The sequence below is a fragment of the Heliangelus exortis genome, chromosome 4 (assembly GCF_036169615.1).
Source record: "Heliangelus exortis chromosome 4, bHelExo1.hap1, whole genome shotgun sequence".
Classification (NCBI taxonomy): Eukaryota; Metazoa; Chordata; class Aves; order Apodiformes; family Trochilidae; genus Heliangelus; species Heliangelus exortis.
In genome coordinates, this window is record NC_092425.1 from 31,785,248 (window position 1) to 31,808,043 (window position 22,796).

Genomic DNA, 22,796 nt, shown 5'->3' on the forward strand with positions numbered 1-22,796 from the left:
CAAGATACTGCAGAAATTTAGACTTTATTTTATAGCTTAGATCTCTTCAATGCAAACTCAGGTAATGTTTACTGATTTTCTTCCTACACAGCAACTAATTTGCTGTATCAACACTCCTTTTTTGTGTTAGTTTTACATTTGCTGTCCTCATGAAGAAAGAAATGTCACCTTAAAACATAGAAGGTAAATAGGAATGGTAGATGAATTTATGCTTTATATCCTTTCTGCTTAGTTGGTATGACAATAGGCAGATCACTCCTTTTGAGGGAAAACATTACAGTTCTTGAAGAAAATGAGGTCTTGGAGTACTTCTTTCATGAATGACATCTTTGTTGACTGCTAGAAGATACTTAATGCTGAAGGCAACTTTGGTTCTTTTTGTTTTTCCTGTGTTGCTCTTCAGTTTGCCTTGATTTTTAAGGAATCATTTATCCATAGCATATGAGCAAGCTATCTCATTGAATCTTGATATCTCATATGTACTATGAGATACAAAGCAAACATGAAAATACACTCAAACACCAGAGAGGAGCAAGTTAAGTCTACATGAGCGTTCTAGTTATTATCAGGTATGTACTTTAGGAGCAAATCTGTGTTTTGCTTCCTGTTGTGCATTGGTTCTGGGGCATGTGAACTTGGATTGCTTTCAGATGAAACTAAAGTTGAAGATGTTCTGCAAGAGCATATGTAAGCACTGCAGCCAGAAGAGGCCTTCTGTCAATAGGGGAAAGCTAAAGTTAGTCTGAAATGTATTTAAAAAACAGTGTTAGTGTGGATGTCAGGTTCTCAGCAGTTGTATTCCACTGCACAGCTGTGCTCCTAATGGGCCACACTAGTTGTCAATTTATATGCAGCATTTGATTTACCTTTCATTTCCTATAGCTTAAGAACCTGAAAACAGCCTACCAATATGGAACAGTTGCATTGCCATCAGTTTGTTCTTTTATCTGAGTGCTCAGTATATTACTTAAAATTGCTAGCAAAGATTCAAAAAAAGCAGACTCTTTAAAATTTATCAGGCAGCACTGAACAGCTGCTGAAAATGTTTGTTATCATGTAAAATTATCTTCTATAAATTTATGTAGCTCAGTCGTTAAGTGAGCAAAATTGCAACATTATGTTATATTTGTTTAGGAATTCCTAGTATTTAAGAGTATATGGGGCTGCTGTAAAGTATTAAAGTATAGTCTGCTGTGGTAAAATAAAAAATTTTAAAAAAAATTGTGAGTATGTGAAAATGAATGTCTTCATTTTCATGGTGCATTTAATGGAAATATTTATGTAATTTTTAGAAGTAATTCACTAATTCACAAAATATGCTCACTAAAAATGCTTACTAAATGATAATAGCACAAATAGTGGGAATTCAGAACTATTAACTGTGCTGTCTCAGCTGCTGATTAAAATTGATTTTTCTTTCAAACTTATGTGAAACTAATAAACAAAAATTGCAATCTAAATATTATTGAATATTGTGCTAATGATCTTATTTCTCTTTGCTTGTTTGTTCAGAATATAGAACTGCAATCTTGGAAACAAAAATTCGGTGAGCATCATGAAAATTACTTTCTGCAAGAAAGAAAAAACTTGAAAGAGAAAGCATCTATTGTGGCACAGTGCTTGGAACGGAAGGAGGAGAAAGTGAAAAATCATGGAAAAACACATCGGAACTTGATCTCTGCTGGGAGTGTAGGTGCAGGGATGACTGACCTACACCAAAGATCACATAAGGCACTGAAGAAAAATAAGAAGAAAACAAACAAAACTGCTTCTTTGGAATTAGATAACAAATTGCCATCAAATGTGCTTGAGGAACTAAGTACAGTGCTGCAGAAGAACAGAGCACTTCATGATGAAACCTCCAGCTGATTTCCTGAGTGTGAAGTTATATACTGTTTTAGAACATTTGTATCTATCTGGTCAAAAGTCTTTTTTGATGTGTGTAGATTGTACAGTGCAGAGGAAACATTTGTTTACGTGCAGCTGTTGATTTTGTATATGTGTATGCTGCATGTTGCAATTTAAGATTAAATAAGAATATGTAAGACTCCTGAAATTTGCAAGTTTTCTTGTGTAGTACACTGGCACCAGGGTTTTGCTATAATTTTTTGTTGCAGATTTTTTTAATACAATAACTCTACGCAGCATCAAAAACTATAACTCTGTTTATATTCTGTACTATCTCATAAGTACTGGACAGATATTTTTGGAAGGAAGACAATACATACATTGAAATTCATACTGTTGCCCCACAATATTTTTGTCTAACACTATAAAAATCAGTAACATCTAGTTTGAAAAGTGGGTTTTGCATTTATTTTTCTTTTCAGAATAAAATTTATATCTGCTTCCATAGACCTGTACTCTGGAAGAGCAGCATGTGGAAGAACCAAAAGGGAAAGGAATGTAGGAGGTCGGACAAGGTTTTAGTATCTCGTAACTGTGTCTATATGGTGTATATCTGATTATCACATTGAAGCAACAAGAGAGGATACTGAAAATGGAAAAAAAAAAAAGTCTTCAAAGCAATATCTAATTTTAAAAGAGTGTGTGAACTGGAAGAGTAGCATCATTTCTACTCAACAGGCTGAAGTAATCCTTCCTATAAACAGACCTTACCTGAGGGTAACTGAGGCAGACTTCTCTGTTGCTTTTTGGATAGAGCTTGCCTGGTGCTGACAAAAGTTGCTGGAATCTTGTTGAATATTTAGTATTCACACAAAAAATAAATTTTCTGAAGCAAAAATGGTCCCCACACAAACATATCTATCAGAAGGGCATTAACACACTCAATTAAGAAGTGCCAGTTACTAAATGTGTGGGAAGATTAACCTCTGCCTTTACCGTGAGTACAAAGTTGAACATTGTGCTGTTGGAGGGATGAGGAAATGCTTGTACAACAGCATGGCTCATCTCCTTGGTGTGAGGAGAAGTCCCAAGGTTGAAACAAAAACCTCAGTTCCCTCATTTGCTGCATTCTGAGTATGTAGGCAGCAGTTCCTGAAGGCACAAGATGCTGTGGGTTTTAAGATCCGAGTTCCTTGCATTTAAAAAGCAGAACAAGGCTTCAAAACAAACCCTATGTGAGCAATGAAATAATTTGATTTTCTTCAGTTGTCTTGTGGATCTCACCTTCACTTATCCCATGGAATTGCCTCCTTCCTCTTGGCATATCTGTTATTTGTCCCATAACAGCTGAATGGCCAAAAGGCACCTCTGTGCTGAGGCTGTTTCCAGCTGTGGCTGGTGCTGTCCAGTTAAACAGCAGGACCAACAGAGCAGAGCTAATGAGCTCACACTGCACCTTTGCTTTTTAGGGGGGAGGCATTACTAGCAGCCTTTATTTTGCTGCTTTTGTACTCTGATTAGGCACTATGCGACAGATTTTCACCAGCCTTTTAAAACTTACTGATGCCTTTAGTGTTCCTCAAGTTTTGTCAGATCTGGTCAGACCTCCGGGGTAGAGGAGAGAATTTTAAACTATTTATTGTTTATTGGTAATTCTTTTAAGTAGTCACTTAATTCCTTTAAATTTCAGAGGAAAAATTTAATTTAATCAGCATCAGTGACTTGATTTTTAGTAACAGATAGTTTGAAGGATGCTTTATGTTGCTACAGAATTTCTTCCCATACAGGAACAATATGCTCACTTTTCTCCTCTGCTATTTTTGATGGTCACAGGTGCCGTAACATTTCTTATTTCATTTACTTCTATTCTTGATTGCATTGAGCAGCTTAATTGGAAAAATAATTTATTTGATGGGAGCAATTAGACAAATTAATATATGTGCCAACTCTGCTAGGAAATACAGGGAAATTGAGATGAAACTCAAATATTTAATAATATATTTTATTTTATTTCTTATGGAATGTAGCACTGACAGAGCAAGTTTAGTCTTCCAGACTTAGCACTTACCATATCTGACCAGTTGTTAAGTCTGAAATGAGTTTGTAGGTTTTAATTTTCCCAGTGCACTATTGACTGTTTTACTACTTTTAATTTGTAATTTAGCCTCTTCTAATCATTGAGGCCCCTGCACAAGAGCATATAAGCCCAAACTTAAATTGTATTGACCAAAGCCAGTGCCTAATGTTAATAAGCACATTCTGAAATACTGATTTGAACTGGGGCCTAATGCCATAAGGAAAAATTACTTTCTATCTGAGGCTGGACCTTACTATGCTGTTTACAGTTGTACTTGTATTTACAAATATTTTTCAGTATTGAGTTATGGTTGCCGAATTGTTTATCTTTTTATTGGTTTCTTACAAATGACATTTGCCTCTACTGAAAGCCTTATGCATCATTTAAGCCCCTACACTAATGGAATAAATGTAGCAATGGAAGGGTTTTGTGCATTGAAGTGAATATGTTAGTGAAGAAAATGGCTTGTGTATTTTTATTGGATCTAAGGACTGCAGAAACGTTTGTTCTATTTCAAAAGCATGTCACAGATAAAAGCATGTCACAGGCTGCTGTTAAAGGACTCTAAAAATCAAGAAGAAAATATGTTTCTCAAAATACATTTAAATTTGGGTTTTTATGTGTATGTACATAATTACACTGTATGTGTATGTACAGTTATGTGCACATCCACTAAGGGAAGAAAATGTATTGAGGAAAGTAGAAATTAAATTTGCAATTATTTCAAATAATTATACAAGTTTTGGACCAATTATCTGACATACTGTTGCACTACACATTTCAGACCAATTTAAGACCTGCAGAATAAATGTGCTTTGTTGCAAGACCTTAATGGCTGCTGATCTTTCATTGTTCCTGTGCCATGTTGTGGAATGGTAAAGGAAGTACAATTTTCAAAGACTTAAAAAGTTATTATTTGAATAATTGCTGTTTCTCTAAAATAAACAATGGATTTTTTTCAGTTAAAAAATTTAAATTGATACAAGTGTTTACAAAAAAAACCCCAACATCTGTATGTCTTTTCATGTGAAAGCTAGTAAGTGTTTACCTTCTGATCTCCAAACTGAACTTAAACAAGACACATTATTTTATGTGTGAGTTTATAACAATGGGAAGGCTAGGATTGAAGTCTTTATAAATCTCAGGTTCATCTTTACCTTGTTGGAATTCAACAACTGTTTTAGGTTTAAAGTGACATCTAAAGAAGGTTTATACTGATTGCTTTAACATAATTGCCTGTTTTCTGTTTGTGTGAGGTTTTTTCACCTTTATTGGGATGGAGGAGGGAAGCAACGGTAAACCCAAAGAAAAATTAACGTTGGAATCTGTTTTCTTTTTTCCTCTCATTGAGCTGAATATTTCCTACTATTTTGAAATTTTTCTTTCAGATACCTTTCCCAGACACTGTTTTGGGATACCAGTTCAAAAGAGCAGTTTGAGTATCTGAGGTCAACAAAATGTGTTCATGCAGAGCTTACCTTTACTGTGTGGCTTGGGTTTCAACAAAATTTCTTCATAATAAGGCTTTGCAAATGTTATCCAGAAATCTGGCCAGTGGTGGATGGATATCCCCAAAGATTTCTTCATTTAACAGGGAGGAGGTCTTGGCCATATTGTTGATTTTTGTTTCTTTGTTGTGAAAAGCTCTGTGCTGTTGTTCCTGAAATGAGCTGTTGGGATGCCAGTGGCTCTGTCTGCCAGAGGCCCCCCTAGTGTGCCTTCCACCGTCATGTAAGGATTTATTTTATCTCACTGCTGTGATTCTTTTTTACAGTGTTGGCACAGTTTATGTTCCTGTGAGTGCTGCCAAGTTACTACCAGCTTCACATCTCAATATCCAGATTAAAGGGTCTGGGAAAAAAACTGCTGGGGATGGTGGTGGTGGTGCCTGTAGGAGTCAGGAGGTAAGGGGCATGTGTCTCACTGGCTGAAACACTTCATTATGAGCCTACCCTGTTGTACGACCTCTCTGATTTTTAAATCCTATTTTCTAGTGCAAGGTGTTTCAGTAGGAGAGAAGGACTTCCCAGAATGTTGCTGGCTACCTAGGGCAAATCTGCAGTTTCAGTAAGTTACAGTAGAAACCGATTTATGTTGATGGACAAATGGGTTGTATTCCAAGTTGAATTGTTTGACAAAATATGTACTGATGTGCAAGTTGCAGCATGATTGGCTGGGAATATTCAGAATGCTTGGAATATGGCCAGTATTCCTGCTTCTTACCCACTAGAAATACTTTGCACATAAAGAAAAAAAAAAAGTAGTATTTGTCAAACTCAGTGGGTTTTCAGGCTAGACTGTTCTCTCTAAAAAGTTAGGAACTCTTGCAAGATTTTCTTCATGGTTCACACTAGATTTGAAGGTTGCACCACATTACCTGTGACTCCACTGAAATAGGACACATCTGCAGCTCAGCTGAGGGGGATAAAAGTCCTGCTATTTTAGTTCTTGCCACTGCTATGGCATAACTGCCTAGTCAGTGTCTTTGCTGGAATTTATTTGAACATAAACCTCTTTAAATAAATGTTTGGGTTTATTGGTGATAACTGAACTGAACTGTGGTTTTATAATCTCATTCTTAGAAACACAGGTAAAGTCTGGTATTAGTGTCACATTACAGTATCCCGAAAAAATGTAATGAGTTTACCAGTTTCTCCTAATAATATTGTTTTCTAATTAAACCTGCTCACTAGAAAATCGAAGCAATCTAGGACATCAGAGGACAAAGGACATGGATTTTAATGCCACAGTTGTGTCTTCCTACAAACCTAAAGTCTTGCACTGTAGTTCAGATTTTTGGGGAGCTTTAGTATTTGTGTAGACTACCTCTCCTTCATCAAGCCTTTTCTGCTTTTTGTTCTAGACCCTGTTCTGTCTTATAAACTCTGAAGCATCCTAATCTTCAGGCTGTCCACAAACATTCCCATTCTGCCTATTGATTTGTGGGATTTTTTTCATCTGTTTTTCTAACTTCTGACTCAAACTTCAGCTGTACTTTCTGCTTAGATCTCATAACTCTGATAGTTGATTTTGACTTTGCAGATGATATGTGGGTTGTGGACAGTCCACACCAAGCTCGCCTTAACCACAATCTTAAATCCTGGTAGACGTTTTCTCAGTGTTTCCCTATAGATAAAGAGAATTCACTGAAGTGGCCAAGAGCCACTGTGTTTTGATGTTGACAAAAAAGTGTTACAGAGTTCCATAATACATTTTTATAAATGCCCCTGAAGGTCTTCTACATATTTACAGTTGTAGTCCTCGGCAAACCAGAAAGCAAATGTACTCTCTTTTACTTCTTAATTTATTTTAATTCAGTGCCTTAATGAGCCTACAATACCTGTTGTGCCTCAAAATAAAGAGTGCAATTAATTTTAAATTACACTTTTGGATGCATAAACACTAAAACCTTTTCTTTCAAAACTTAATTAACATTGGTTTGTCCAGTACTGCAGACTGCTTAAGAACTAATAGGTCTAAATAAATTTAGCTTTGCTGTACATACAGATTTTACAACTTGCTGTTTTCTCCCTATCTGCATTGCCAGTATGTTCCATTTAAAAGCTAATAATGTGTTTGTATTTGACTAGTTTTGTTCTATATGTCTATTTAAATTAGAGTATGATTGAAATATAATTTCTTTAGAGAAGCATTAGCCTTTAGTTTATTATGTCTTTATTATGTTTACTTGGCACCAATCACAACTGCAAACTACTAAGTTTACCGTTAAGACATAATAATTTTTTTTTTCAGGGTGGCTAATTTTTTCTGCTGTTTACTCATCCATCTTTCACATTGGAATTGTTCCAGCTCATTGCATGATAAATATTATACACTGCATACAACAACCCCAAGGTCTTCCCAGGCTGTTATAGATAATATATATAATATTTTTCCCAAGAGGATCGTTTCAATTTTTTATGCCAGGGAAAGCCAGGTGTCGCAGGATATCACACAACTCATGCAGGAGAATATGTCTTGGAGTCTTGTTTAAATCACTGAGTGAAAGAACAGTACATTTTAAGTATATCCTGGTTTAGTTCTTTTTCTGTTGTTTTTTGATCCTGTGTAGCACAGCTTAGTCAGGTAAATGAATTTTGAAAATGCTGGCATGAAATCTGTTAACATGAAGTATCTTTGAAATAGCAAGAAAGGCCACCATTAGCTGAAGAAAACTTCTTTTTTACTTATTAAATAGTAATCCAGAAGTAAATTCATATTTACTGTTTTTTCCTCTCAACTTTGAAAGAAAACCTCTCATTAACTTGAACTTTATAAGAATTTTCAAATTTAGTAACTGAGTTTCATTTAGAAAGTTTGTCTTCCAAGATTTAAATCTTGACAGAGAGAAGTTACTAAATGTAAAATATTTTTTAAAGATTTTAAATTTTAAAACCCTTTTATAAAGGTTTGCTTTTCAACAAACAATATATCACAGTAGCATAAACTTGTTTAGTTCTCTCTGAATAGTAATTCTGGGATAAATACATATCCTGTGATAATTATTCATCTTTTTAAATATAATTCATGAAAAAAAAAAATCAAGTTTCCCATATATAACTGAATTAATAGGAAATGCTAATTTAAGATATTTACCAGTTACTACTGGAATTTGTTAAGCTAACCTGTCAGCATTAGGCAAAAATACTGCTATTGAAATTCAACAGCCATGAATATGTTGTTTACTTGAATAATACAACATTGATTTGTTATAGCCAGTGATGAGGAATTTGTTACAGGGAACCTGACATTTCTGCAGTTAGCACTTAATTTATGTGCAGTTAAGTCTCTTGTGGCCACCTCTCTTTCTCCAAACTCCTTCGGTTTCAAAAAAAAGGCATTAGTTTAAAATTCCAACTGTACAGCCTGAGATTCATCCTGAAAATCCTTTAAAAAAGCAAAAAAACCAAAAACCACAAAAACTAGCTCTTGCTTAATGTGTTTGCATAAGCTTCCTATGATAAATTATTTTTGATGGGCATATAACAAAACAGAGGGATGACATTCATCCCAAAATACAAATCAGTTCTGCAATAGGTGAATGCTGTTTGCCTTAGAATAGGTGTTTGCTGTTTGCCTTTCTCCATCAGCTGCATTAGGGTGATCAAGCAAATATTTCAAGTGGCTTGAAGCAACATCAGAGGTCATTGGCAAGACATTGCACCTGTGTTTCTCTAAGGACTTCAAGGATGAACGTTCTCTCCATGATTTTGCCAATTTTTTTATTCCAGTTGTTATAGAAAGGCTTCAAATGTAGCTCAAGGAAGTGGAATTTAAAAGTTCCTCCGATTCCGTTCCAGCTTCTGGACACTGTAATCTGGACTTAGGCCTTGGTGTTACACATCTGATTATGTATTATTGACTGAGTGTGATGTGGACTCTGCAGGTTTTGAAAAAGTCATTTTTAGGACTACAGTTTGTCTGGAATGCCAAAAGTAGAGGACAAGAATGGTGAGAACCCCTGCCCTCTAAAGAAAAAAGTGTATTTCCATCTTTGAGCATCTGCTCTGGCCTGTACTTGAGATCCGTGCTCCCAAAAGGTATCCAAAAGTTTACCCTATTTGTAAAAATCTATTGTCATGCGAGGATTTTTAGTGAGGATTGATTGAATTTATTGTCAAATAACATTTTTGTGTAACTAACCTAGCTTTTTTGTAATCTGCAGTGAGTGGCCACACAGTTCTCTGTGTTAGAGTGAATACTTTTTTTGGATCTTTACCTGAAACATAATCTTTCCCTTCCAAGGTATTGCAGGCTTCATGGATCTGTTTTTTTCAGCTAGTCAAGCCATTGAAGTCATGCAGCTAAGTATGCAATCTTTGGTAGAACATAATCTGGAATGTTTGAAGGTATGTAATAAAATTTTAGAAGTTGTTAAAGCATGCACGTATGTCACTGAACAGTAACCTGTTTTGATAAGGCACTTAAACCACTTTGGTTTTTAGAGTAAATTTCTCATTACAAAGAAAAAATAATTCAAAGTTGTTTTATAGATAAAAAAACATTATTTCATTCAAGTTTTCCTCTCAAACTTTTGTTTTGTCCTTTTAAGTAGACATTTTAAATACGCAAGTACATTTTTTTCCTGATTGCCCTAGGCAATGGATAGTCATGAACTATCATTGTGGTATATATCTTATTTACCCTTTCTAGTACCTGCTTCTCATCACCTTTGGAGGTGTATTTTTGTTATTTATTAAATAAAGAGTGGACAGGACACTTGCCTGTTGTCAGCTGTTCACAACTCCAAAATTAGTAGTGAAAATTAAAGGCAAGATAGGCACCTTCTTGCCTTCCCATTCTTACAGATGTTTTCAGCTTCTTAGCTATCAGTGTCCACCTTTTTATTCCCTGATGTATCATCAGGAAGAATACACAAAAGTCTATTCCATCCTCATGGCCATACAAGACTTTATCATAAAAAAGCAAAGTCCTCCTTTCCTTGTTTAAGTTTTCTCTTCATAATTAATGAACTTTGAAAAGTAATTGCACAGTAAAAGGATGCTACTTATGCCTCTGTATTTATTATTAGATCTTAAATGATGGACCAGTTTATATGCCACTTTGATTGCAAAAATAATTTATGTTCTCCTGGGTTTTTTTATTTGATTATCAAAGTGAAATGTCTACCAGATCAACTGTAGGAAAAACTGAATGCAAGCAAAATCATAAACGCTTTACTCTGAGAAAAATATTAACTTTAACATTTTTACTTATATACTACACTTTGAGACAATATTTTAAGAGGCTAGAGTCCACGTCACAATCTGCTGTTAATAACAGCTTCTGAAATACTAGGTACACCAGTTTTCTTTCCCTTAATCAGAACTCTTTGTCATAAAGTTTTTGTAACAAACTTTAGTATCTAGATTTATATTTTTAAAATTACTGTTAACTTCTTTTGCAATCAGTTAACTTAGGTTAATTTCTTGTGGCTGAACCATGAGAAAGCTTTACCTGCAGTCTAAGACACCTAACACATTCAGTGTGCCGCACATTTTATGCTATTGAAAAAGGTATCATATTGCCGCATTTATGTTCCATTTTAAGACCAAATGTTTGCTCATGTGTTCCCTGACATTTGTGTGCACTTTCATTTCAGTTGCAGAACTCCAAATTCCCGTGAAAAAGAAAAAATTCTCATCAGTTTATTGGGTATTACTCTAAGCATTTACAGGTGAAGAATAAAGTAATGTTACTCTGATCTACAATTTGATTCAGGCACCCAGAGGTTAATGTCCAGTATATTAGGCATGTTTTAATTGAACTGTTGTGAAACAAATTAAAATGTTAGTGAACTGTCTGTCTTTCCTTTGGGAGTAAACTCTAGGTTTCTTATTACCAGCACTGCCAGCATCCTTGGTCTTATTGTCTAATCGACACTTAATGGCTCTCTCGTAGTGCCTCTAATTTTACATAATTAATGTGCATGTAAAATGAGCCTTGTAAATATTTTGTGCTCATATACCACATGCTGAATAATGTAAGCAAGCTATTATAAGCTGCTTTTGTTTGCCCCTTGTAGTTTCTTGATCTCACAACTTTGCATTAACATGGAGCTGTAAGAGAGAAGTGTAGCAGGCAGCACGCCCTCTGGAGCCACATAACCCACAAACAATGACGAAGTTTTTAAGAGCGAAAGGATCAACTACATTATTTTTGTTTGTTTTTCCCATACCAAAGCAGTATAGTAATTAAGAGATTGCAGAATTTTTAGCTGATACATACTGGACTGTTTTACAATATATCTCTTTAACTGATTGTATTTTTAACATCTAAATGTCTTGCAGATGGCCTTTATGGCAACTTATCAGGGCAAAACTTGTTCACATTTATAATACCTCATGAAATTATTAATTACAGTATATTAAAATATTATATTAAATTAGATTATTCTAATATTTAAAATAATGAAACATTTTCTGGCTTGTTGAAATTATATCCAGGGACCTCTAGCAAGAAGAAACAATCTTTCTTTTCAGTTTTATGTATAGGCTGAGTTTCCAGAAAATTAAATACCAAGTCACTAAGCAGAATTTTTTTTTTGCATTAGTGAGTGAAAAACTTTTTATCTTTCCTAGCAGTCTGCAGTTCAGAATGATGGCTTGAAATTGCTGTATTTGACAACTGTGGTTACAGAAATGAATATTTTTCTTACCTTTTTATTTTGCTGCTGTTAATTTATACTTAGTCTTGCTCTTCTTGCAAGCTTTAGTGAGTTTAAAGAACTTTCAATGAGATAGGTCAGGTGGCTCAGCCCTCACAGAAAATAGATACCCTAAGTGTCTTTTTTTAACAGTTACATTTTAATAAGCTCTTTTCCAGCTGTTGCTTGTAATATACAGTCTGTTTCATGGCAATCAGAGTCTTCATTTTTTCTCATTGAAATTATGAAGTGATTGTTCATTGGAATTCTGTAACACTTCTCTTTTTCCATCTCCATTTATCACCTTCCCCTGGAAATTGCATTAAGGTTGAATATAGGTCCATGCAACAATCTGGCAGAGAGGATGCCTTAGTTTCATACATTTTTCCACACTAACTCAAAGAAAAACAATTTTTAAGCTAGCAAAAAGCTCAAATAAGTAAATATGGATTCAGCTTAATTGAAAGAAAACTTACGAGTCCTGACTACAACAAAGCTGTCTGTAAAAGTAAATACATGGCAGTCTGCTGTTACATTTGTTAAAAAGTTGAAGAAAATGGTTGCCTACCAGACTGATAACACATGCTTTTGTGCTTGCACATGCACATTAGTGAGTGACAATATTTGGATATTGCTCCTCTTGTTATAGTTCATGAAGTATCTCCCTAATGGTGGTGCCTCCTCTGCTGCTGTTAGTTGCAATGTGTGTAGTTTTAAATATATTTGAAAGCCACTGTCCTGACCTTGTGGTTAACCTGATGGCAGGTTTGCTGTCTGAGCCAAGTGAAGTGCATTCCTGTGGAAGGCCAAACTGATCTTCAGCACTGACTCCATTTTGCCCTTTCTCCAGGCTTCAATTTCCTATGCTTTGTAGGACTATCAGGAGAGATAGAGAGTTTCTCTAGCCCCACTGACCCATTTCTACTGTCAGAGCAAATCAGAACATCTCTGTTCTCATATGGTGATGTTGTCATATGGCTGAGTTACCAAAACCTCTGTGAGAACATTATGAGGAACAAACATTAGCAGTGATTTATTTAAAACAGTAATGAAGGAGTAAGTCATAAGTGTCTTCCCTGTTTATTCAATTTCTTCAACATGCAGCAAGTCAAGGATATAACTCACAGTTTTAGTCCCATAGAAAATTTTATTGACCTGTGGTGTTGACCTGGGGGTGAAAGTGAGTTAGAAAAAAGGTTAAGCATTTATCTGATTATTTTATTAATGACAGAAGAAGTATATTGAATTGAATCCCTCCCTCCTCTCAAGTTTCTCTACCTATGAAAAACAGTGGCTATTTGTGAAACATCTTAGAATAATCTTTGTTCTGCAGAAACTTGGTTTAAAATCCTCCATGAGTGTTAAGTTGTGTTTAAACTGTTTGAGAAGAACCACTGATCATTAGTTGAGCATAGAATTCTTTCAATATTTTCTGAATTTAAATTTAATATTTAACGTTTAATTTAAAAAAATATTTAAGTAATTAGTTAAATATGTATTTTGAAGGTCTTCTCTTCAAGTGGGTAAATCAGACCTGGGAGTCAAATCTTATTTTCATTTACAAAAATGGTATCCTGTCATTACATACAAGTGTTAAATATTTCACCCAAAAACCCTGTGTACCTTAAATTAAAAGAAATCAGTTCAAGAGGAAAATGAAACGGATTTCCTTGATAAACCTTTTTACTTCATCCCAGACAAATTAATTGGAACATCTGGTGAGAATGTGTTTTTAAACTGGGAAGTTGTTTCCTGTTGTTTTTTTTCCCACATTAGTCTCTTCTGGTGCATTTCAGTGGCCTGAGTGAGTTCTGAATGCAGAACAATCCAGATGGGTAACAACACTTCATCAGAGGCAAAAATAATAGCTTAGCCTCTGGAAGGCAGTGTAGTGAAGGACTGAGGCTAATGAATACTGCTATATGCTGTGTATCTGAAGAATATTTTCTTCTTTGCAAACTTCTAATCTTAAAGGAAGGTTTATAAAAAATTATGAAAGGCTTTTTCCACTGTATGTAGTTACTGCCAAGAATCAATTGATTTTATGGTTAAAAAAGAGTTACTTAAAAGTAATTTTCTCAACTTTGTGCTGCAGAAGGAAACTCCAGGATAATTAAGACACTTGGAATTCAGGCTTTCAAAGAGTTCCTTTCTTTTTTACTTAATATCCAGGTTTAAATTGTAGCTAGCAAAGATTTTCTAGACCTACTCCTGAAGAGCAGAAGATAATTCTATTTCCTAGATTTCTCTGCTGTAATGTAATCAATAACAAATGCAGGTAAGAGGGGGTCACCTGCTGCTAACATGAGCACTGTACAGTTTATCCATTTTCCATGGGTAATCTGGACTGGTAATATTGGTAATATTGGACTGGTAATATTGCCTTCCTCTGTTTTTTTCATTCGAATTCCTTTGTTGCAAAAAGAGTTAACAGATGAGATGGTTCTGCCAGGTTTTGGACTTCAGGGAACTCAGCTGTTACAAAACCAATATTACCCTTTCCCCCCCCCCTTCACAAAATCAATAAGTATAAAAATAGTGTAATGCTCTATAATATTAAAAATGACAGCACAGGTTTTTAAAATATTTTTTTGAAAATGTGACTAGACTTACTCTTTCATATTATTACCATATTGCTTCACATGTATTCTCATCATTCTACAAACACTGACAAGTACTTCTTAAGTGCAGAGAAGGTCTGTAAACCTGGAGAAAGAGGGGTGCATAAAATACTGTCAGATAATTGTAGTTCTTTGCAGATTTCCACTTTCAGGTTGCAGCAGGCATTCAGGCTAAGGTCATATTTAGTACTTTACAGGCATAACATTTGTCTTCTGCTAAGTTCTATATGCAAAGATGTTTTAATCCTATTTTACTATATAAATAATGAACAAAGGTGAGATAATGATGTCCTTGGTAATTATCTTGGGTAATTTCACAGTCAAAGAGAAATGTTACACTAAGTACAGTCTTTCAACACACTTCCATCATAATATTTCTTCCAATGCAAATTAAAAAAAAAAAAAGTAGTCTCTGGCAAATTAACAGTTTTGTCCTGTTAATACTAAGTGGGAAAAGAATAAAAACATCTATTGACAAGTGAAGATATGTATCCCACCATATGGATTCTAATGCTTTGATTATATTGTTCTTTTTCTTTTTATGGCAATTTTTAGTGATAATAATTTTTCAACTAATTAAAGACCAGCTGCTACTTAGCAAGCTAGGCACCCAATTAGGAATCCAGAACCTGGTAAACAACCTTTACTGCCAGCCAGATAGTTGAATCACCTCCTGTCACTGGCAGGAAAGTCTTTTTGTTGTTGGTTTATAAATGCACATTTTAGTCATATTGACTGGCTCTGCTGAATGCTCTTCCTTGAGACTAGCCCAAGAATGTGACATCATGTTCACTTGTTTTTGCTGGGGCAACCTGCAATACCTTATGATTTTCTACATTTTTTAAAGGTTTTCTAGCAGTTAAAAGACATTTTTTAGGAAAGGTTTTACTGAGCAGAAAACCAGATACATTCCCTGGATGCAGAAAGCAGTTTGCCTACAGCAACTTGCTGCTACTTAATGATATTTAGAGAAAATATGTTGTTATTTCAGTTGAAATCTATTTTTTCCATGCAGTGTACAATCTGGTACTGGGTCTGGCTGAGATGGAGTTAATTTTCCCCATAGCAACCCTCATAGTGCTGTGCTTCATATTGGTAGCTGGAAAGGTGTTGATAACAAACCTACAGCAATAGCAAAATCAGTTTTGGCTACTGCTGAGCTGTGCTTCCACAGCAGAAAGGCTGCCTCTCCAATAATCCCTTTTTCACTCAGTGGGCAAGATCTTGGGAGGGGACACTGCCAGGACAGCTGACCCAAACTGACCAAAGTGGTATTCTGTACCATATGACATCTGCTTAGCAATAAAAGCAAAGAAAAAGAAGGAGGAGGGCAGGGGCATTTGTTACTGCAACATTTGTTTCCTCAAGCAATCTCTACACATACCCAAGTCCTACTTTTTGGGAAGCGTCTGGACATCACCTGCTGATGGGAAGTAGAAAATCAATCTGTTTTCCTTTGCTTCCACACATGACATATGGTTTAGCTTTATGAGACTACCTTTATCTTCACCCGCTGGGGGTTTTTTTATCTTAATTTCTCCCCTCCCTGTCCTGTGATAGAGCACCTGGTGTTCAGCCAAGGTAAACTCAACAAAGCCATGAATATGGCCCATGTTTATTGTCCTTACTGTGGTGGAGTAAATAGATAATCCATATTTATGTTATCTTTGTTTCTAAAAAGTGATCACTGCAGAACTCTTTAGGACCAGCAGTCATAAAAAAAAATCTGTGTAGCTGCTTCTGACTGTTTTTCACCAGTCACTCTGAAATATGTGTTTGATTATGTATTTACTGGCAGATACAATGGGGAAAAGGAAGGAAATTGGCAGATGACAGAATCACTTAGTTTACCCAAAGCTTGAAAAAGCTGAGTGTAGGTTCAGGTGCACAGTTTTGGATAAGTGTAAGGTGCATATTGAAGGGAATTATGTGAATACTTTGTATGTATTGCAGCAAGTCACCTTCTAGACCACATCTGGAGATCAGAATAATTAGCTTCTATTTAATATAAACCCTTGCTCAAAACCCCAAAAATTATAATACATTTCAAAATAAAATAAGAAAAGAAGTACAAAATTAAGTTGACCTCTTTCCCATGAATCTCGTGGTTGCTTAACTGTGGAGGAAAAAACTATCATTAATAGAACTGAGTTACAGCATTTTATAAGCATGAAACAGACAGTGAGAAGTTTTAGTCTATATAGGTTAAAAAGGAAGGGAAGTGTTTGTAAAGGATCAACATGAGAGTTTCTTTAAACTGATATATGAAGATTTATATTTCATATTTTTAGTAGAACTTAATCATGTTTTCACAGTAGACTGACAGGTCCAGATGTTAGAAAATATTTCCCACACAAATAATAGACAGTTCCTGTGGCAGTCTCCACTTTTTTGACTTTGTCCTAGCTTTGAGGGTCTGTCAGCCTATTAGAAGAAAGGTAAGCTTCATTCTCATGGAGTGGAAAGCAGATTTTTCAATGGAAATACAAAACATTAAATTTTGAAATCCCTTATATATTAAAAAGTGGCATCTAGTTCTTAACAACATGAGAGCTCTTCCAGAGGAATGGCTCAGATGAAGATTTTAAGAGGGATAGATTTTTTTGTTCTCAAAAGAGAGAAACAACTGAATTGTTTTTAAGAATAATATCTTTATACGTTCCATATGTCCTCAATGGAGATTTTAGATTCTAATGGCAAGATAAGAAATATCACAAAGTTGCAGGGCCAGTGATGAAAATCACAGTCACAAGTCTGAGATCAGGATAATTGCCCAGGCTCAGATTTTGAGCTACATTTTGAGCCCTCTTACTGCTGATTACTATTTTACACCACAGTCTGCATCCACTTCTTCCTCCTCAGTTTACTCAAGATTCAAGATCATCTGTTCTAATATTTCCTCCCTGTTCCTGCCACATGTGAATGGTTAATTTTGCACTGCTTTACCCTCTTTGTCTTGATTAAGGTGACAGAAATGCAAGTAGAATAACATCTCTGTTATTACAGCTTATGTTAATAACAACTCTCCAAGGAGTCTCATTTGCTGTGTGTGAGAACCAGATTATTGGCACCCTACAACAACCATTTCCCAATTCCCTATGCTGACCAAGCCCCTGGGTATTTTACCCTACACCTCTGCTGAAAGCCCATATTTTGTTATTCTTTTGAATTTTCTTGGAACCTTGTTCAACAACAAAAGAATGGGGTAAAAAACAAGAAAAAACCCCACATCCAACCAACCAAAGCAAGGTGTGGTAGAAGACTGGTATTGAGAGCATGGTTTTGCCTTTGTGCTTTATTTGTATAAATCTGGGTTAGCAGAAATTGTAATAGTAATGATGGAGCACACCTCCAGCATTGCACTAATTTCAAGTTGTACTGAAAAATATTTGCTATTCAGAAGGTGTATTTTTTATAGTCTGGATTAGGTTAAAACCGAAATCAATACGTATTTTTCAGAGCTGGGTTTGAGGCTTCTCAAAGGCATTTCCACATGATTCTTTTCTGAACTGCTTTTACAAATGACATTCTTTTAACCCAAATGAAAGTATTCAGGGCTTTTGTGAGGCGTTCATAGCATTACTGGTGCTGAGTGTTGTGAATGCTAAGCAGCTGGTTTGTGAAGTTAAATAACTTGGCCATTTCCCAGTAATTTTTTCAAAGAATTGATGAGCTTAGTGTACTTTATGGATGGTCTGCCAGTAACATTTAATGTTGTTCCTTTTCTTTTTTTTTCTGTTAAGTCCAATGAAAATAAGTTTAAAAATGTATTCAAGTTGTGTGCTACCACTTTGGTGGTAAAAAGAACAAATAAGCATTAGATATTTCAATGTATTGCCAACTTATTTGATTATAAATAAAATGGATTTAAACTTTTTTTTTTCCAGTCTATCCAAAGTGACCATATACAAGAGAAAGCATGCATTTTTTTGCCTCTGACAGCCAGTATTTAATTTTGGCATTTTTATCTACAAGTAGTGCTCCTGCTTTTATTATTAGTCTCATTCTGGCTTTACCCAGAAATGTCATTCTTAGTGTTCTAGAATGTGTGCAAATACATGGTGTGTGGGGGGAGGGTGATAATGGTGGTGGAAAAATCAGCAGTAATGTATATTGAAAGGTGAATTCAGCATTACAGAAGTTCTAAAGTTGCTTTTTAATAAAGGGAAAACTACCCAAGGCAAATGCAGTCACTGTTGTGGTATTGGTGCAGTTAACTCCTATTGATTTTTAAATACCTCTGACACAGGACTGTAGAATGGAATCACTGTGTCATCTCCTAAAATTAATCTTACAAGAAATCCCAAATATGAAACAGACCCTTTTTCTCTTGCTCTCACACTAGAGGTGACACTGTCACCATACCAATGGTAAACAGACTGGTGCTGCTTAACCAAAAGCAGCAATTCAATGGAAACAGGAAAGTGGAAGAAAATTGTGTTACCAATTGATCACATGCTGAGCTGCCTGTGGGAGGTATAATGCACCATGCCTAGCTGAGAGTGATTTGAAACTTGTTTTTTCTGAGACAGAGAAAAAAAATTTCCATACTAAATTTTTTAATGACCAAGAAATTTAAGTAATGACCTAGAGATCTGAAACCCACCAGTAGCACTGTATATTGTGATCTGTCTTTAGCTATAAACAATCTTTAGTGCTGCATAAGTCTTTTTCTTGGAGGAGAGCAAGAAGAAGAGGGGAATGTTTCCTGCAATGTGGGAACTTCTGGTATCACACAGAAATGAGGTTCATTCTCATGCTGAAAAACAAATGAGACAGCACAACTTCCTTTGGCCAATTTCAGCCTTCCCCCATCATTTAAAATATTCATGGGATGGATTCCTGGATTCATGTCTTTGTGCAGATTAGTGTGGAAACAGAGGATTGCTGTCAACTTGCAAGTACAAATTGCTTTGGTTTTGTTTTTCTAGATCTGATAAAAATCATTATACAAATTAGAGAAAATGTATTTCATTTGTGGAAAAAAAAATACAGAACAATATTTGTCCAGAGTTTTGTCTAAAATTCTTATTCAGTGTCTTTTTTGTCATTTTATGTGTGGGATAACTAGAAGTTTTGTTTGGCTGGTTGGTTTTTTGTTGGTTTTTCTCTGGCTATAAGCAGACAGAAGGCCTCTTTGCCCAGGCTGGGAATGAAGAGGCTTCAGTTACATTTGGAGCCCCAAATTCTAATTTTTTCTCTACATTATTATTATTTGCTTTTTCTTTTAGGCAGATCTTGATGAATACACAAGTACTTTCATTTGTTACTCCTCCAGAAGAGAGCAGGGATTACCAGCCTGTGACAGGTAAGGAAGACAGCCTGCTTAATATTCTGGAAATGGGTTATTAGTGCTGGTTTTTTCCTTGAAAGAAAAGGATACATGATTGACTTGAGACCCTCAGAGAGAACATTTGAAAATATCAGTTACTTAGATCTAGTAGCCACTTCTTGACTTAGTGAACTTTTCACTTGGAAATCCCTTCTTAGGGACTCCTCTGGAAGGACCTCTTAACCTGAGCTTCAGTTTGGATACAACCACTCTGGACAGATAAGCTCCCTTTCTAACAGAACTCTGAAGAATGTTTGCAAAATGTACAATATTGTTCCATTTTCCAAATACAGGTATCGTTACTATTTACAAGGTGAAATAAATTCAAATATTTTAGCTATCTTAATATGGATAATGTAATTCTCATTCTTACTGTATTTCAATGGGAGCAAAGCTAAGTCATCAGTCAGTACGTTACAGGGCCTCTCCCACAATTAGAGTAGCCTGCAAATGAATTAAGGTGGAAGAATGCAGTACAAAAAATCATAATTTCTAGCTAGAAATTCAAGGATGCTTTTATACTGTCACATTGTTTTGTCTTCTCTGCTATTTTTCCACAGGAGAAAAGTATATGTGATTTTTCTTATGATAACAGTGACTTAAACTATTCATCTTTGATTTTCTAATAATAGAATGCAATGCTTTCTTTTTAGTTTCAAAGTCTCATGTTCCACTTTTCTGAAAAAAAACAAAAACCAAACAAAATAAACCCCAAAAAAGCAACTCAACATGATCTCTAAGGAATGTTAAATCATTAGGCGAATGAAAGAAGCATGGTCTTACAGGAAAATTGTTCTTCTGCAAAGCATGTCTATCCCAGAAAACTTAAAGGAGGATGGAGTTTTAAGTTAGGTCTTGGTGGGTAGTCAAAACTTGTATTTTAATAAAAATAGTATTTAGTAAGTATTATTTCATTATGAGATCATAAACTCTGTGCATTTTGATATGAAGATAGAATGAAGGCATAAAAGGAGCTGTGGGTTCCTGGAATTTGAAAAAGTTTAGTACATTCATGATTCTTTGTCCATGTACCAGTTGAACTATAAGTTCATACCTGGTGTAAAGCAAACAAAGCACCCAAACAAATTATTGAACAGAAAAGAATTCTTTAGCTTTGACATGTATTATTCAGGAGAAATTATCTCTTTCTAGCTGTTGCTGCTTTAACACATGCAAGTGACAAGCATTAAGTACATCTGTTCAGCTGACAATAGAGCTTTGTCACTATGATGACAAATGAAAAAGGATTGGATTAATTTAGTTATAAAGAGATTTATATTTTCCTGCTTCTGATCCGTCTTCACAAGACAGATGAATTATAAATAATCCTTCATTCTAAAGCCACCACTGTAGAATGAGGTAGAAAAATTCTATTCGCTTAAATATGTATCATATATCTGGCAGGTAAACCCAAGGAAAGTTCCTTCTGTTATTAACTAAACACAGGAGAGAACAGAGTTTGTAAGATATATGGCCTTATTTCATTGCTGGAGCACAGGAACTCTAATATGCTGTTGAGCACAATACCCTGACTGGTTTTTTATTTAAATTTTTTTTCTGATATGCTTTGGAACACTTAGTGGTGGAAGAGTTGATGTTGCAATCAGTATTAGATGCCTCAAGTTTGCATGTTTTTAGATTCATACAGGAGTAGATGATTTGAGCATTTTACAAAGTACACTAAATAGTGGCAAAGTGATTCACTTGTTTTCATCACCCTTAATTTCATGTAATATGCAATTAGTAGTTTGTAGTCTGGATATTATGAAGTATTACCATGAAAAAGTAATTGGTGCACAAATTTAGTGGTAAACTGAATGTCTGACGAATCATTTCCTAAACACTCAGGTAATGCTAAAAGGTCAACATAAGAAACAAAAAGTAAATTATAGAACACAGGATCTGAAGAGAAAGAATGAAAGTATTTCAGAAGCATAAACTCATCACTGAAACAAAACAACATGGTCTTATGTAAGTAAAACTGGCAGTTTTAAAATATACTTGTAACTTTGAAATATCTTCTTGTGCTTTCCAAAGATGGTCAGGTGTGACAGAGCAATTAAATGAGAAACAGAAGTTTTCACCTGTTGGCTTTACTCTCTGAGTCAAATTCTACCTGCAGAAACCCACACACTTATAAGACATTGAGAGAGCAGACCTGTCTAAAAATTATATGCTATATTGAAGAAAGTTCAGACATTCAAGAAATTATGATTTTCAGTACTGTTTAAAGAAAACCAAATAAAGCCCACAAGGGTCAACTTGCTTTGAAACTCCTTTTTCAAGGTCTCTGACAAGTTTGCACTTTTATCTCTATTCTGTTTTTGTCAAATAGCAACATTTTCATCTTTTAGAGCAATGCAGTTGGTCTTTACACAATATGCAATAATTGCACAGTTGGGTCCCCAAATTATCATGCTTGGTAAAAATATGCAAGTATCACATTGGCTGTGTAGGTGTTATAGTGCTACTGGTAGCCTCTTTAACATATTATTTTTTTCTTACAGTGGTTTTTTTATGAGTTTCTCATTTGCCTTCCTTAATTTTTTTAATTGTTGAGTGCAACCATTTTTTTCTCTCATTTTCACTATTTCCATTCCTATTTATGTACTTTTACTCAAACTTTCCTCTTTTTTTTTTTTTTTTTCCTTCCTGACTCCTTGCGAACGTAAGCCTAAAGTTCTATCTCTACTGTCACTGGCTTTGCAGGCTGTCAGCCTGTACATCATCTTGAAAGCAAAATCTGAGATCTTTATGCTCCCATGTGAAGAA

General features: G+C 35.1%; 1 protein-coding gene across 2 annotated transcripts in view; it reads left to right on the forward strand.

Moving 5' to 3' along the window:
* Nucleotides 1–4,757, forward strand: part of ARAP2 (ArfGAP with RhoGAP domain, ankyrin repeat and PH domain 2) — a 127,624-nt gene extending 122,867 nt beyond the window's left edge. The window contains exon 34 of one of the 2 annotated variants that reach the window (XM_071743784.1): nt 1,513–4,757. In XM_071743784.1, coding sequence (XP_071599885.1) covers nt 1,513–1,869 — 357 coding nt within the window. In that variant the 3' untranslated portion in view covers nt 1,870–4,757. The remainder of the gene's footprint in view (nt 1–1,512) is intronic. The other variant, XM_071743785.1, reaches the window with a different exon arrangement.
* Nucleotides 4,758–22,796: the final 18,039 nt, after the last annotated feature.